This window comes from Ictalurus furcatus, chromosome 17 (genome assembly GCF_023375685.1).
Source record: "Ictalurus furcatus strain D&B chromosome 17, Billie_1.0, whole genome shotgun sequence".
NCBI classification, from domain to species: domain Eukaryota; kingdom Metazoa; phylum Chordata; class Actinopteri; order Siluriformes; family Ictaluridae; genus Ictalurus; species Ictalurus furcatus.
In genome coordinates this window covers 10,591,079-10,607,304 of record NC_071271.1, presented here as the reverse complement: position 1 = coordinate 10,607,304, position 16,226 = coordinate 10,591,079, and the positions used below count along the sequence as shown (strand labels likewise).

The 16,226-nt window shown below is 42.2% G+C and overlaps 1 protein-coding gene across 1 annotated transcript in view; it reads left to right on the top strand.

The window, feature by feature from the left end:
* ulk2 (unc-51 like autophagy activating kinase 2) overlaps positions 1-15,397 on the top strand; it is a 36,535-nt gene extending 21,138 nt beyond the window's left edge. Inside the window, exons 14-27 of the mRNA XM_053646726.1 lie at positions 85-145; positions 3,456-3,605; positions 4,681-4,826; positions 5,047-5,130; positions 6,161-6,432; positions 6,522-6,718; positions 7,634-7,743; positions 8,664-8,798; positions 9,223-9,416; positions 10,354-10,532; positions 10,880-10,998; positions 11,974-12,131; positions 12,220-12,355; positions 13,228-15,397. Coding sequence (XP_053502701.1) covers positions 85-145; positions 3,456-3,605; positions 4,681-4,826; positions 5,047-5,130; positions 6,161-6,432; positions 6,522-6,718; positions 7,634-7,743; positions 8,664-8,798; positions 9,223-9,416; positions 10,354-10,532; positions 10,880-10,998; positions 11,974-12,131; positions 12,220-12,355; positions 13,228-13,292 — 2,006 coding nt within the window. The 3' untranslated portion in view covers positions 13,293-15,397. The remainder of the gene's footprint in view (positions 1-84; positions 146-3,455; positions 3,606-4,680; positions 4,827-5,046; positions 5,131-6,160; positions 6,433-6,521; positions 6,719-7,633; positions 7,744-8,663; positions 8,799-9,222; positions 9,417-10,353; positions 10,533-10,879; positions 10,999-11,973; positions 12,132-12,219; positions 12,356-13,227) is intronic.
* The last annotated feature ends 829 nt before the right edge of the window (positions 15,398-16,226 follow it).

The window sequence follows — 16,226 nt, the reverse complement described above, 5'->3', positions numbered from 1 at the left end:
AGACCTACATCAGTACACACACTTGGTACATACGGCCAGCTGTTTGTGTGTATGAGTTACTCAGTTCTCTCGCACTCTCCTTAGATGACCCGCCGACGGGAGTCGCTGGCCGTAGACCGTCCAGTGAGTTTCTGCTGTGTGGAGGGTGAGTGTGACCTCACTACCATTTATCAAATTATACACACACTCTTGAACCAAGTTCTACAAACAATCTGAACTGCCACGCACTGTCACTTTCACTGGGTCTCCTCCAAGAGGAGGAATCTTTCTCCACGCTTTGGCCTTTCCATCACCTTGGTAGAGGTTAATCTTGGTTCCACTTTTGTGGCTCATCTCTCTATTTCTTTGTGAATTCCAATCTGGCTTTCCGATTCTTAATGGTTTACATCTAATGGTATGGCCTCTATATTTCTGCTCAAAAATTTTTTTGAATGGTGGATTGTGATACCTTCACCCCTGCCCTGTGGAGGTTGTTGGTGATGTCACTGGCTTTCTGGTTTTCTGTCATCTGTGTTTTTCTTTCTTTTTCAGGACATTCCAAATTGTTGTACTGGCTATGCCCAATGTTTGTCCAATGCCTCTGATTGATTTTTCAGGTGAAACTGAAGGCTAAGACCAAGAGTAGAAGTTCAGAGCTATTTATTATTTAAATAGTCAATCTAACAGGACACACCTGGGTAACAAGAAACACCTGTTCCGATACTTTTGCTCACCTACAAACCGGGTGGTCTCGTACAAAATGTGCTACGTTCTATGTCGTTGAACACACCTACATATAAATACCAGGAAGTAAAATCCGAAATTCGGACCTCTCTTCTCTTTCATCTTTTGATCTCAAACCCACTCGATCTTCAGTCTACAGCGAAAACAAATGAGCCTTGCTGGTCCAGTAGTTTCAGAGGGGGTCGTATAGAGCAGGAGTATTCAGCTCAAATTTGCGCAAGTCCTTGCTTACTCCAGTTTAACGTTCAGTCGTTAATGATTCATTTATCGTTATAAAGCTGACTCGTCAGTTTTAAAGCGGTTATAAGATGATGTGGATTTGCACGTTCTTCTGCATGTCCTCTCAGTGCAGATATATTCAGTCCTCTTCTCCTCCTAAGTTACTTGGTCATGAAGGTGAAAGAGACAGCAGATTCCATTATGGGAACATGACCTAGCATGATGCATCTGCTATTTCTGCACTGAAACTAGCTGACGTAGCTCGGCCAGCGTGTGAATCACAAGACTGTAAAAGAGAACGTTTGTGGTGACGACCTGCCGTTTGTGAATGTTAACAGAATGAGAACCATTTAGTCATAAATGACAGCTATTTTTTTACTGTTCTAAATATGAAAAAAAAAAAAAAGTCCAATAAAAATCACTGAGCTGAATTGACTGGCTGTGAGGACAGAGTGATACAAATAAAAGACACTACTGTTTTGTAGTGATTGGTTTGACTTAGACTTACTTTATTAATCCCCAAGGGGAAATGAAGGTTTTACAGCAGCAAAAACAGAAAAACAAAACCACAAGACAAAAATAGACAATACAGTCAATCAATAAACACAATAATCTGAATATTATCAATTACAAAATACCGTGCAATTACCTAATTAGCACAATAACTCATACCATCAAACAATGTCACTCAATCCCTTAATCCAAGCAAAACATTCCGATGTATTATTTAAGACATTATAGTAAATAACTAAAAATAATAAACATATAAAAAATAAACAGCATTTGTTCATGTCTCTACAGAAGTACCAATACACACACACTCACACACACACACACACACACACACACACATATATATATATATATATATATATATATATATATATATATATATATATATATATATATATATATATATATATATATATATATATAGGACATTTAAAAGTATAGTATAGTCAACAATTTTGGTGGAAGTTAGCCGAAGCTTCCTGTTTTTGCGAATTTAAATCACTTGCATGCTCTCTAGATGAGAAAGCCTGAATGCTAGAATGCAAGCGGGACAGCTTTCTGATTTGACAGACAGTAATACACAAGTCAAATCTGGATACCCCCAAAAGTGAAAAGTCAGAAAAATCACATTTCATTTCAAGTCCAGTGAAAGACTTCTAATTATGGAAGAGCTTTACATCAGTGCAAAAAAACTCCTGAAAGCTACTTCTTCCTGTGCCTCAAGTTAAACTCCTTTTAGCCATGTTGCTGTTCTTGACACACACACATATACTGTTTTGCTTGTCCCTCTCATCTGTCCTCCGAGTGCAGCATGAGCTCACCCTTTGTGTATGTGTGGGTGAGCTGGCTGAGCAGCCCTGTTTCTCAACACACTTGTGTGAAGCCTCATGCAATACTTTGGAAGAGTGCCAGCTCCTCCAGGAGAGCTGCTGACTTTTCCTGGAGTTGTGAGCCACAGCCACAACACAGTGTTCCCATGAAGCACACTCAACTAGCACCTCACGTTCATTGTTTGTGTGTCGATTCTCGAGAGTGTGGCTCTCCGGGGCAAGCAGCCCAGTGCTGCCTCCAAGCAGGTATACAAAACTAGGTGTTAGTTCACACCAGTCTGTAAAAACATGCAAAGTAGACAAGCAGACTTTTATTAAAAACCTGATGATATAAAACTCTGATCTGTGTGGTGCTGGTTTGTTTATGCCTTCTAGTATTTTTAAAGGGAATTTTCATTAAAATGTCATTTTTTTAAATTTCCAGTATGCTTTATGAAATAACTGTTGTGTGTCTGTGTGGTGGCATTTTTATTTATTTATTTATTTATTAAACCAGTTTGACCTACTTTTTCTCCTCAGATTATATATATTTTTGCACTTTGTGCCGTGCCATGCTGAACCGACTTTGGATCAAACAAAGAGACTGTCTTTTTGTAGCTGCCTGGCCTTGTGCGACTTCACGTGTACAGATGGCTTTGCTCCTCCCTTTCTTTAGCTGTTTCTTCCCTCACAATAAGCTGTCCGTAACACATCAACACCTCTTTTGACCCACACATGACTTCTGTCCAAAGACATTTTGTCCCCTATAGAAAACAAAAGAATGCAAATGAGCTTTTTCTATCCCTCTCAGTGTGACTGGTGGAAGTGGGCATGGGCCATTGGCTTGAAAGCTCTGCCCTCATTTGCACATGACTAAACCCTAAGCCCCTCCTTTCTCCCTGATAGGCTGGAGACGCATGTGTTTACATGGTTTCTCTTCCCTCTGCTGCTTGGCCATGCCCTTTAAACAGGAAAAGGTTTTTCATACTTTATGAAAACAAGCTCTCTGCACTCTGCGAAACAACAAAGAGCTCTTACTTCTTTCGGTTTTGGTTTTATTTTGTATTATAAATATATAAATACATACATTTTGTTGCAAGGGTTTTTTTTAAACAACTGAACATCCACCATGGTTGAATCCATGCTGAAACATGCTGAATAGATCGCTGGATTTTCTTCTACTTTATCCAGGCAGCCGCAGCCCTCTTCAGGCCAGAACCCTGTGGTGTCCCCTCGAACGGAGACCACCCCGATCCCTGTGCCCACTCAGGTGCGCAACTACCAGCGGATCAAGCAGAACCTCTCCAGCAGCCCCAGCACCACCCTCTACGGCTCACCCAGGTGAGACACTAACTTCCGGTCACTACGGACTTGTGAATGGTTTGATGCTTATAAAGGCTTAATGTCCAGAGTTCATCAGCTTTATGTCTTTGCAGCGGTAAATATGTGCATAGAATATGCAACCATCCGGAAAGTACAAAAAACTGGATGGTGGTGGTGGGGCGGAGAGGGTGAGCTATAATAGTCAATAGCGGTTAAAAAGAGGAAGACAAAGAAAGATGCAGCTTTTGTTTGCAGGTCGATTGTCTCAGCATGTAGTTTAGGCAGGTGGCCAGTTGGAGCTTATAGATTAATCCCTCTCCACCCACATCGCCTCCCCAACAGCCCCAACTCAGCGCCTGTTGCCAGGCTACAGCCGCTGCCCCACTTCCAGTCTTAGGATTAAACACACAATCCTAGACTCCTGCGTGAATGGCTTCACACTCCTCGTTAGACCACACCGCTAGTGGCTGCAGTAAAGAGAAATGCATACCAGTGTGCATGAGACGAGTTCCACCAGGATTTCATGAGTCATGTTTATTTTCCAGTGTTACTGGGATATTTGTTACCAAATTTCCAATGAGTTTTAGCAGGACAGATTATAAGAGCATTGCTCTGCTTTCGGGATGGAGCTGGCACTCGGTGCCAGTGTAAGGATTTTGATATTAGTTGTGGTAAGTCCAAGAAAAGGCAAAGGAAGGACTGATGAGGAATGTGAACTTGAACCACTGAGCTTTCGAGATGCTTGTCTGCTTTGGTTTTAGTGCCTGGTATTTTTGCCTGCCAATTACAGTGTGATTAATGTATGGTAAGGAAGGCAAATATAACCACTTCATGAGTTTTGGATGGTAATGGGGATACATTATGGAAATGTGCTCTTAAAAATGACTGAAGATGATGTCAATTTTCGTAACTAATTTTGGATCACTGTTATCGTTCATGTTTTGGTAAGTTCTCGACATATAAACCAGCATTTAAAGTTAGAAAATTGAAACCGTATGGTGAAAATCTCTACCAGTTGTGTTCCAACTAATCTAGAGTATGATGTTTGTATTGTATTGTAACAGCATAATCATGCTGTGCTGTGTGGTTGCAGGTCTGGTACAGTGCGGCGCTCTAACACCAGCCCTATGGGATTTCCAAAAGCTGCCTCCGGCTCCCCCTGCCCTGCTGATGCTGCCCAGACCGTGGGACGAAGACTCTCCACTGGCAGCTCACGTCCCTACTCGCCTTCTCCACTGGGTAATAAGCGTGCCGTCTCACTCTCCGTTTATCTCCTTTTCTTTTTTTCCTGTCCTCTTTCTGTCAATTCTCTCTCTCTCTCTCTCTCTTGCTCTCTTTAAGCTCTCTCAATGTTTGTAGAGGTTACCAGGGAGCTGTCCACTTTTTGGGAGGAGGAGGAGGTTATTTGCCTTAGCACGCATCATGTCCTGACATGTCTGTCTGTGTGTTTTTTGTTCAGTGGCTACTATTCCTGAACAGCTGGGCCACTGCTGTTGTGGACATCCCCACAGCCGCGAGGGACACAGCCGCAGCTCTTCTGGTGGTAAGTGGACCACATGCTGGGCAACAGAGAGGGACTCCTCATATGTGCTTGTTGAACATCCCATTCCAGATTTAGTCCCCCTTTCCTGTTGTTATAATAACCTCCACTCTTCTGGGAAAGATTTCCACTAGATTTTGGAGCGCGGCTGTGGGGATTTGTGCTCATTCAGCCACAGGAGTGTTAGTGAGGTCAGGTACCGACGTTGGGCGAGGAGGCCTGGAGCGCAGACAGTCTTCCAGTTCATCCTAAAGGTGTTGATTGGGGTTATGGCTCTGTGCAGGACTCTCAAGTTCTTTCACTCCAACCTCGGCAAATCGTGACCTAATAGACCTCAGTTTGTGAACAGGGGAATCGTCATGCTAGAAAATGTTTGTTCCCTTCACTTAGTTCTAGTGAAGGGAAATAGTAATACTGCAATATAGTACAAAGACATCCTATATCATTATGTGCTTCCAACTGTGTGGCAACAGTTTAGGAGAAGAACCACATGTGGGTGTGATTCAGGTGTCCACTAACTTTTGGCTATGTAGTGTATCTTGATGTTAACATTATATTCACGACAAAACACGAAGCAAAATCGATACGTCAGTCATCCGCTCCATTGCACAGTCGACTTGACTCTTACAGTTGTATATAATGATCATGGTCTTTGCAGTGCAGTGGAAATGCCACCCAGAAACTCTTCCAGGAACTGTGTTTCTGGTTGAGCACAGTTCTTCATTCCACCTGTTCTCTAAACCATCAGTGTATGTCAAGAAGTTTGTGTTTATAGTAGTGGTCATGAATTCTACATGCTGGAATACAGTTCATAGTTTGAAGTCGTGTTAAAATGAACTCAGTAGCCTCTTCTGCTGCAGTGTCATTGGTAGTCCGCTGAAGCGTAGAGAGCTCGTATGGGTGGTGGTGCCATCTACTGGGCTTAACGTGCAACGTGCTGGAAAATGGAAAAATCATTTCAATATTAACAGATGTTTATATGACTGAGATTTATCTTAATGTTAAATAGATGCCTGTTTGTTTTTTAATACAGGTTCCCCTGTGCCCTCATCACAATTGCTGGGCACCCGTCTCCAGAGCGCACCCACCCTGACCGACGTCTACCAAAACAAGCAGAAACTGTACAAGCAGCTCTCTGATCCCGTGCAGCCTACTGCCTTACCCTATCCTCCTACTCACTCACCGCAGCTGGGACGCCCTGGCAACCTTGGGACCTCTCCCACCAAGCACCTTGGCTCCTCCCCCCGCACCTCTGATTGGCTACAGAAGTCCCCCCTGCCCACCATCATTGGCTCACCGACCAAGGTAGTCTTGATGAAAACTTAATGCATCGAGTAGATTTGTGTCCGTTATTAGACTGACCATGTTTTTGACCTACCCTTGTTTTTTTACAGACCACTGCTCCCTTCAAAATCCCTAAAACTCAAGCCTCGTGCAACCTCATGGCCTTGGCTTCTCAACAGGGCATAGCGGACAGCCCCAATTCGAGTAAGATGTCTACCGATGCCCGGGAGATCTGCCCCCACTACTGGTCACCGTACCCCAGCGGGCGACACTCGGCCTCCGAGAGCACAAAAACTACCTTTGGAAGGTACGAAGAACACGAATCACTTTTATTCCTCTCTCTGATACATTAACTGATATGTAATGGATGCTTTCATGGATCCTTCACGTGAAATACTCTGCACTTACTAGAGTGTGCATGGGATTTCTAATGGGTTAACCATTTGTGGCACCAGGATATGATTACTGCATTTGCTATATAAGCTTTGATTATACACCATGTCTATAAAAGTTAGAGGCTGAAATAGAAAAGCAGTATCTGGCAAAATGTTGATTCAGAGAGCAGCACTGATGTGGTGATCAAGTTAGTGGGGCTGAAAATACAATTCTAGTCATCTTCAGTTTCAATCAGGTACCTGGATTGAAATCAGGTACCACGGGTTTGCAGTCGAAGCCTGAATTTTACATCAGAATCACTGCTGCACTGCAAAAAATGACATCTTAACAAGTGGAAATACCCTGTGTACGCAGTCGAATCTATTTAGTAGTTCCTATTATAAGATTACAATAAACCAAATATAAGATTATTAAACCCATTTCAAGTCATTTGTACTCATTTCAAGTTTGAAATAGTCTTGCTCTATTGGCAGATAATGTTTCTCATTTTAAGCGTTTATTTCTAGAAAGAAGCAAAATGATCTGCCAATAGAATAAGAAAACTACACGATTGAATATAGTAATAATGTCCAGAAATTGGTTTAACAATCTTTTATTTGTGTTATTGTAATCATATAATTAGAAATACTAGATGCTTTTGACTATATTCAAGATATTGTCACTTGCTAAGATGCCTTTTTTTTTTGCAGTGTGCATACTGTAGCGTGTCACAAGCTCTCGGTGTGACGCCTTTCCTATCACACCAGGCACCGCTCTCACGTAGTGCATTTAATCCTGTGCTCTACAGAATATGCGCTCATGACACAAGTCTGCTTTTTCTCCTCAGGTCGGTGAGTACAGGGCGTTTGTCAGAGCAGCCTGTGAGAATCACTCTGGGAGGACAGACGTACCAGGGCAGTACGGACAGCCTCAACACAGAGAGACCTATGGACACGGGTAACTCTTCAGTGCCATTACATAATAGCATGGATTTATTGCGATTGCATAGCAAGTAAGCATTGCGGTTATATAATGAGAAGGTCTGGAGACATTATGATAAGCAGTTACCACAAAACATAGTAGATCATAGTGGTTTGCGAATCAGGAAAGCTTTTAGGTAGAAACTGACAGCAAAACCTTCATTAAGCATTAGAAGAAGAAAAAAAACCCACTGAATTACTGCAACAAATGAATGATGGCCTAATAAAGGCAAAATGATACCACATCCTTCTTAAGATTTTCTAACTAGCTAGCATCCTTCATCTGTAGTATATAGTTCATAGTTTATGTTGTTACGGCTAAAGACTGTTTTGAATGCACATAGCTTATTAAGTCAGACTCGCTCATATTACAACCTAAACAGCAGATGAAAATTCATCCTTAAGCAGAGGGGTCAAGGGTTACAATGCCTGTTTTCAGCTGATGGGTAAGATACCTTTTGGAAAACCCACCTTCTACTTCATCAGGATATGACATTTCGTTTTTACGAGTGCCCCAGGTGTGTCGACCATATCAGGAACTTTCAATTCAAATTACATGCACAGGAAATACACTGGTGCGCCTGCTCAAGTGGGGAATGTTAGTCTGAGGTAATAGAGAAAGAAGAGAAAATAATTAGAGAAAACAAGAAAGCATGGCACGGAATCCCTGCTGTTGTATGTTTGTTATTTTTCATGTAGGTTTGCATTGTTGTTTTGTTTCTGAATCTCATTCAGTATGTTTCCACATCTAAAAGCTTCTGCATGGGCCTCTTTGGTTGGCTTTTGGTGTGTGTGTAATGTTCCCTGGGTCTTGGCTTGAGTGTGTGAGTGACCCCTGTGTTTTGTGTGTGTGTATGTGTGTTTGTGTGTGTGTGTTTGTGTGTGTGCCACCCTCAGCCCCTGCAGGGTCATGTGGTTTGGCAGTGGGTAGTGCGAGTCCCCGTACTGTAGTGTTCACAGTTGGCTCGCCCCCCAACAGCAGCACCCCTCCCACTTGCAGCCACCTGAGCACACGCCCTCGCACCACATCAGGTGAGAGCTTCACCGTGCTACTGCCAAACATATCACCACCAGCATCACCATCTGCATCAGCACCAGCATCAGCAACAGCATAGGTTTCATAAATAGCAATAGTGCTTGGGTTTGGTACTGGCCATCAACAGCTGTGTGCTGTCTGTCTGCTGCACAGATTCTAAATATGGTTACAAACAATAAGCTATGACATCGTCTTTAACTAATCCAAAAGCTTATTTAGGCCATACTTGTGTGGCATCGATGCAAGTTTTCAAGTCCTCAAGGGATCACTTGCTATTAAATTAGTACTAGTGAGTTAAGGCAGCTGGGTTTGTGGTATAACCTTGGTGAAGCCTCAAATAACACCAGCCCATTCACTTACACTTTATTGTTCATGTAGGTATAATCGTTGATATATTTGTGTGTGTGTGTCTTTCCGCAGTGGGGTCCAACAGTTCAGCAGGCTCGCTGTACTCCAACAGTGGAAAGGTATGCATGGGTTCTCCTCCTGCTATGGCCATGGGTAGTTCTCCCCCCAGCAGCCTCCGCTACGTCCCCTACGGCACCTCTCCACCCAGCCTTGATGGGTTTATCACTTTCGAGGCCCCTGAGCTCCCAGAGGAGACGCTGATGGAGGTGAGAGGCTAACTTTTGTGTGTAAAATGCAAGGCAAGCCAAATTCATTGTAATGCAGTAGTTCTCAAGTACAGTTGAGTCCACTGCACATTTTTTTTAATGTTTTTTAATTATCACCACACACGATTCAGTTCATGACGGACCTGATAATTAGCTGATCAGGTAGGGAAAGTTTTAGGCTCTGTAGGGAAGTGGGACTGGCATCGAGAAGCCCTGGTTTAAAAGAGTTAAGTGTTACATAGTTTACTCTGTTATACACTAACGGTCAAATGTTTAGACACACTCATTCTTTATTTACCCCCCCATTTTAGAGTAATAATAAAGTCATCAAAACTCTGGAGTAACACAAATGGAACTATGGGAATTATGTTGTGATAATCCAAAATAAATCAAAATAATTTAATATTTTATCATCTTCAAAGTACACCCCCTTTTTGCCTAGAATTTCCAGAAATGTATTCTTGGCATTTTCTCAACTGATTTCTTGAGGAATTTCCCTGAGATGCTTTTTAAACAGTATTAAAGGAGTTCACACCTACGCTGGACTCTTATTGGCTGCTTTTCAGAATATTTCGCTCCAAGTCGTCCCTTTAGAAAATTATTTTGTTTTGTAAATAAAATGTTAGTTTTCTAATGAAAGAAATGAATATGTTGGCACAATTATATTTCTGTCTACAACACCGATTTCAAACATTTAATCACACACCTTCAGATCAAAAGGTTTTTAAGATCATGAGAAACATTTTCAGTCAAGTGTGTCTAAACTTTTAACCGGTAGTGTATAGTTGACCCATTAAAACTGAGGAAGGTATAGTGAATAGCGAATACAGAGCGACCCTAGAACTCTGCACGTACCCTGACGTGTGTGTGTGTGTGTGTGTGTGTGTGTGTGTGTGTGTGTGTGTGTGTGTGTGTGTGTATGTGTGTATGTTTGCAGAGGGAGCACACAGAAACACTAATGCACCTACGGATGATGCTGTCCTTTACGGACTGTGTGTTGGAGATGGCCGCTGTGAGAGCGGGAGGTGCAGATCTTGGAATTTCTGCAGCCTCGCTTTACCCTCCTCAGGAGAGTGTGGTGGTGGACCAGATCAGCCAGCTCAGCAAGGAGTGGGGGTGAGATATACACACACACACTAACACTTAGCACTCTGATCCGTTATGTCACCAGTTATCAGAAATGAATTCCGAATTTGACTTAATTGAATCTGTTTTTCAACTAAACTGAGCCACGTGAGTTTATATTTGAATTTATACTTGAATATTTGTCTTCATTAAAAAAACAGGAACAAAAAAACCACTTGCCCCACGTATTGTATTCACATTGTACTCAAATTAACCCTGTATGTTAATAGAAGAAATTTGTTACCGTGTTAACAGAAGGTGTATACCTTCTGCACAAAACTGCACACCACACGTATTCAAGCACTGTTTTATACTCCTCATCATATCACCCACTGTAGGCAAGTGGAGCAGCTGGTGCTGTACATGAAGGCTGCTCAGCTGCTTGCGTCCTCTCTGCACCTGGCCAAAGCTCAGATCAAGTCGGCCAAGCTGAACCCCTCCACTGCTGTCAAACAAGGTGAGCAGGTGTGTGTGTGTGTGTGTGTGTGTGTGTGTGTGTGTTTGCATGCTATTCCCAACATTACTGATCAGTGTTGGCGTTGAACTGGGCAAGATGATCCAGAAATGGTTGCCATATACTGTAAAATTGATCAAGGTTACCCATGACTCCATACTGGACTCTTTCCATGTGCAACATTCCCGTTAGACAAGTCAACCAGGTCTTAAACTGAGGGACAGGTTCTGATTTCCAGAGTCTTAGAATGATGCTCTTGGCAATAATCATTCCTCATTCTTCTTTTTTCTTTTTTTTTTGAACCACCATCAAGTGGTTGTGAATTGGAATGATAAAACAGCCATTCATGGGAGCAAATTTGGCTGTGCTGTCTCGGTTACAGGAATGGAAGAGATACTCGTTTTCCCCGTCAGTCACAGTGACACTAGCCAATCATGAGTTCCTACTGTAGGAGCCCGTGTATGTAGAAGATTGCATCCTCCAACAATGTGTTACACTGCATGAACCCAGCCAACCACGTGAAAAAGACATAGGTGGTTGGCTTGACGTGTCCAAGGAAGCACGTGTTAGCCTTCACCGTCCCTGCTTGGTAGCTGTCTTATGGAAATTGGCAAGGGACTGAATTTTGGAGAAAAACGTTTGAGTTACCGAGGCTAAATGGAACTCCAGTCATCCAGAGTATATTTGGAGACACGTTGGTGTGTGTTAGCTGTTCAGAAAGCTCCTTTCCTAGTCTCTGATGCGTTTGTCAGTCTTTGCCGCAGTTTGGGAAACGTAACGCCATCACTGGTGCACTGTTTCAACCTGATTCTGATCTGTGGCTTGCTGTTTGGGAACCTCTGCCCTATTCCAAAGTAGTGTAGTGACAATAAGCGCTGACATTTGACCGAAATAATTACAAATGTCATTTGCCAGGAAAAGACCGATCATCGAAACAGCAGAATGTCCTCAATCTCCACTCCTTTCTTTCTCCCGCAGTGGTTAAAAGCCTGAACGAGCGCTACAAGAGCTGCATCTCTCTGTGCCGTCAACTCACGGACAAACTCAACCACTTCTTCTCAGATAAGCAGCGCTTTGTGGACGAGATCAACAGCGTGACTGCTGAGAAGCTCATATACAACCATGCCGTGGAGATGGTGAGCAAGACCAACAATAGCATGCACTCGTACACGCGTCTCTGCGTCTCTGTAGAAAGGATTGACACGGGCCTTGTGTTTGGGACAGGTCCAGTCGGCAGCGCTGGACGAAATGTTCCAGCAGACCGAGGACATCGCGTACCGCTATAACAAAGCCGCCATGCTGTTGGAGGGCCTCGCTAAGATCCTGCAGGATCCGGCAGACATAGAGAACGTTGCCAAGTGTGAGTATAACACTATGCCTTTAATTAGATCTTCGAGACCTACTAGAGTAGAGTGGTTCTCTGTGGTAGGGTCAGGGGTTGGGGGAACTGGCGGTACAGGGGAACATCTCACTTCTAGGTTTACAGTTGGAGTTGGAGGTTTGGTTTAGTTCATTAATTGCTTCACTGTTGATTTTGTACATAATATTTTACTAGAAAAATTCAGTATTTAGATAATTGGTTAAAACATTGATCTTAGATGTTACATGAAGAATGTTACTAAATGAATATATTGATATTTAAAATCTATATATTTAAATAGTTTTATTGTTATTTTGTTAGATATTTTTGACTTTTGATAAAAAGTGCTGTTAATTTCACGGCCTTGTACTTTTTCAGTCGATATTCATTCAAACACATGAAAATGATTCGAATAATGTTTCTATTATTTCGGATAATTGCGTAATATTTATACAATTATACAAAAAGGCAGTTCTTTTAAAGTAACCTTTTCATTATTTTTTTTGGTTTTTGTCTAAAGATTTTCATTTCGGTGCATCACTACTCACACCCCAGTGTTATCAAAGTTATATTTATTATTATTGCTATTAGCCTGAATTTTGAATGGATTTATTCCAAAATGAAACCACAAACTTAAAATAAAGCTTAAAGTAAATAATGTTTTGCCTTGATGTGTTCCGCTGGTGGAAAGTTGAAGAATAAGAAGTTTTATGTTCATGTCCTGAGGCTGTCTATGAAATGTATTTTACAGTTAAACATGTCTCTGGCTCGAAAATGTTCTATAGGAGGAACTCGGGCACTGTATCTGCTCTTTCTTTCAGTCCTCTCCATGCTTATAATGTGTCTTTTCCTGTTTGTGTGTGTGTAAACAGATAAGGCGAGTGTGGACCGGAGGATCTCTGCATTGTGTTACTGCACTGTCACACTGTACGAATAGAACACACACACACACACACACACACACACACACCACTGGCGACAGGAACCGTCCTCCTTGCAACTCGCTCAGACTAGAGGATGCCCTCCCTCCCGCTTCTCCGACTTCGTAGCAGCCCGAGCCACTTTTCCTTTTTAAATTCGTATTATTTTTCACGAAATCACCTGACCCACCAGAGCAAGTATTCCTTTTTTTCATAAAGGACCTCTGCCACCAAGTCACTACCAAAGATAAAATGCAACAACAATACAGATTTCTGTTCTGAAGAAAGAGGCACTGGACTCAGCGAGCGGTCTCCTCAGCAGTTCTCCTCAGAACGCGTCTTTTCCTCGTTTTACACTGAGGACTGGTCTTTTTTTTTTAATGACTTTTAAAAACAATACTGTATTCTGTGATGGTGTTGCAATTATTTATTGGTTTTAGGAGGGTATTAATGTTGTCACATGATGTTTGGATGCTTTCGTCGAGTCAGACTCGCGTTGGACTGCAGTTAGAACACACACGTACTCGGCTGTCTTTAGCATGGTAGCCTGAGATTTGTAACGTAATTATTTTTAAAAAATTGAATGCACTTTATTGACACGGACGTGGAAAAGACTCGTGCTAGGACCCACACTGAGCTGTTCTCCATGGCTTGATTTGCCGCCTGGTTCAACAGGCTGTAAAGAGACATTAAAACGTTGTTCACGCCCCGGGACGAGAGTGTTCCCGGCTTTCTCGGCGAGCAGGATCAGCCGTGACGTTCATCAACAATACCGGTCAAGATACTTGAGTAGTTATGTTTTCATTCGTTACTATAGAAACAAGCATTATGTTTATATTAATACTGGATTTTTTTAAAAAAAAAAATGTATGTATAAACTGAAATTTGCATTGTGTAAATATTTGAACGTGCATGTGCGATGTGTAGTCTGTTGTTCATTTGGGAATGAAGGAGCAGTCATGGGATTCCCTGTCACTCAATCCAAGAGCACAAGTATTCTTCCTTTTTTTTTTTTTTTTTTTTTTTTTTTAAGCAGTTTGATACTTGCCCACTACTGCCATTCAGACTTTTATGCAGCCCTCAAGGAAGAGACCTCATGTTTGTCTTTGGATGGCAGCTCAGAATTCAGAAAACCTGTGCTCTATGAAGTACATTCCTTTTGGAGTGCAGGCGGATAAGGATACGAGGCAGAAATGCTAATGTGAAAACTCTCAGGCAGTAAACAGCTGAGCTGGCTCTGCCTTCCTTTCCCTGGCTCGCTGTGTGTGGGTGTGAGTGTATGTATATATGAGATACTGTATGTGTGTGTGTGTGTGTGTGTGTGTGTGTGTGTGTATATGTATATATATATATATATATATATATATATATATATATGATGTATATGAGTGTGTGTTGGCAATGCTGAAGTGCACAAAAGGCCAGTTTAAGAAAACTGAACTGAAAGCCCTGCAAAAGTAGCCTGCTTTCACCTGTACATGTGTTAATAAGAACCTCCTGGTGTTCTGCACTGGCACTGATGATGTATCCATTTTGTGGTTTATATATATTTTATTCTCAGACTTTACCTTCACAAATCTTTATTGTACAGGAGGGGGGAGGGGGGGATGCAAGACAGATATTCTCCTGGCTCGTTTTATAATATCCTATCGAATCCGTGCACAGTCCTGTACCCTGTAGATGTCTGTCCATTTTCAGGCTCTGAGCGCCGTGTACACAGGATGTTCTTTAGAATTGCCTGGTGTAGAGAGTAAGTGGAACCTGTGGAAAGTACCTGTAGAATGTATATTCCCTGTTTCTTGAAGTCAATAACCCTTGTCTTGTATAATACAGGCAGTGCAATGGAAACCTCAAAGCTCCTGTTTTATTGTTTTGTTTATTTGGTTTTTTTTTTCCTGACACAATGTTGTAATTGTTTCACTGAGACAACTCGGTCAAAAAAATCCACTCGGGTTCATCAGAGCCGCCTGCAGCACTGCTCTGTTTCTGCATTGTACCATGTTCATTGTACATTTTGCATGGACATGAAATGTAGGTTTTATAACGTGGGACTTGTTACAGAACAACCAATAAGAACAGTAGTTCAGTCCAGTATACAAATAAAATCATTTATATATAATTATATCATGTAAACTGTAACTGCCTCTTCTCATGGCTGGTGTCACTAAGTGGTCTGTCATGTCGTGGTTTACATCCTGTTGTTACCCATGAGGTGTTTGTCAATGAATCAGCAGATCCAGTGGTCTTCCAGACTCATTAGTAGCTTAATTAATTATAGTGGTTAGCACGTTTGCCGCACACCTTCAGGGTTGTGGGCTTGAATCCCACCTCCGCCCTGTGTGGGCGGAGTTTGCATGTTCTCCCCGTGTTTTAGGGGTTTCCTCCAGGTTCTCAGATTTCCTCCCCCAATCTAAAGACATGTGTGGTAGGCTGATTGTCTGTAATGAGTGACTGAGTGTGTGTGCAATTGTGCCCTGGAATGGATTGGCTCCCTGTCCAGTGTGTCCCCCGCTTGTGCTCTGAGTCCCCTGCGTTAGGCTCCAGGTCCCCCCGCAACCCTGTGTAGGATACGCGGTATGGAAAATGGATGGATGGATGGATGGATGGATGGGGTTTATTAAAGGAATACTCCAGCATTTGTACTCTCAAACTAATATCTATCCACCACGTCTGTAGTTTCCCTGAACTCAGTGACGTAGCCAGGAATTAATGTTGGGAGATGAAGAAATATGTTCAAACAAAAATCACTGCGAGATGTGTCAAATTAAATTGCTAAGTGTGATGCACTCTGGCATTTCTGGTGTTTGCCACGCGGTAGATATGTTGGTGTTATTCAGATTTTGTGGTTTAATTATTTTATGCATAATCTACCGTCCGTCAATCGTGCCATATTAATAATGTTAACAGCCGTAGGACAGAAGATACCTCCATTTCCACTGGAAATGATTTAA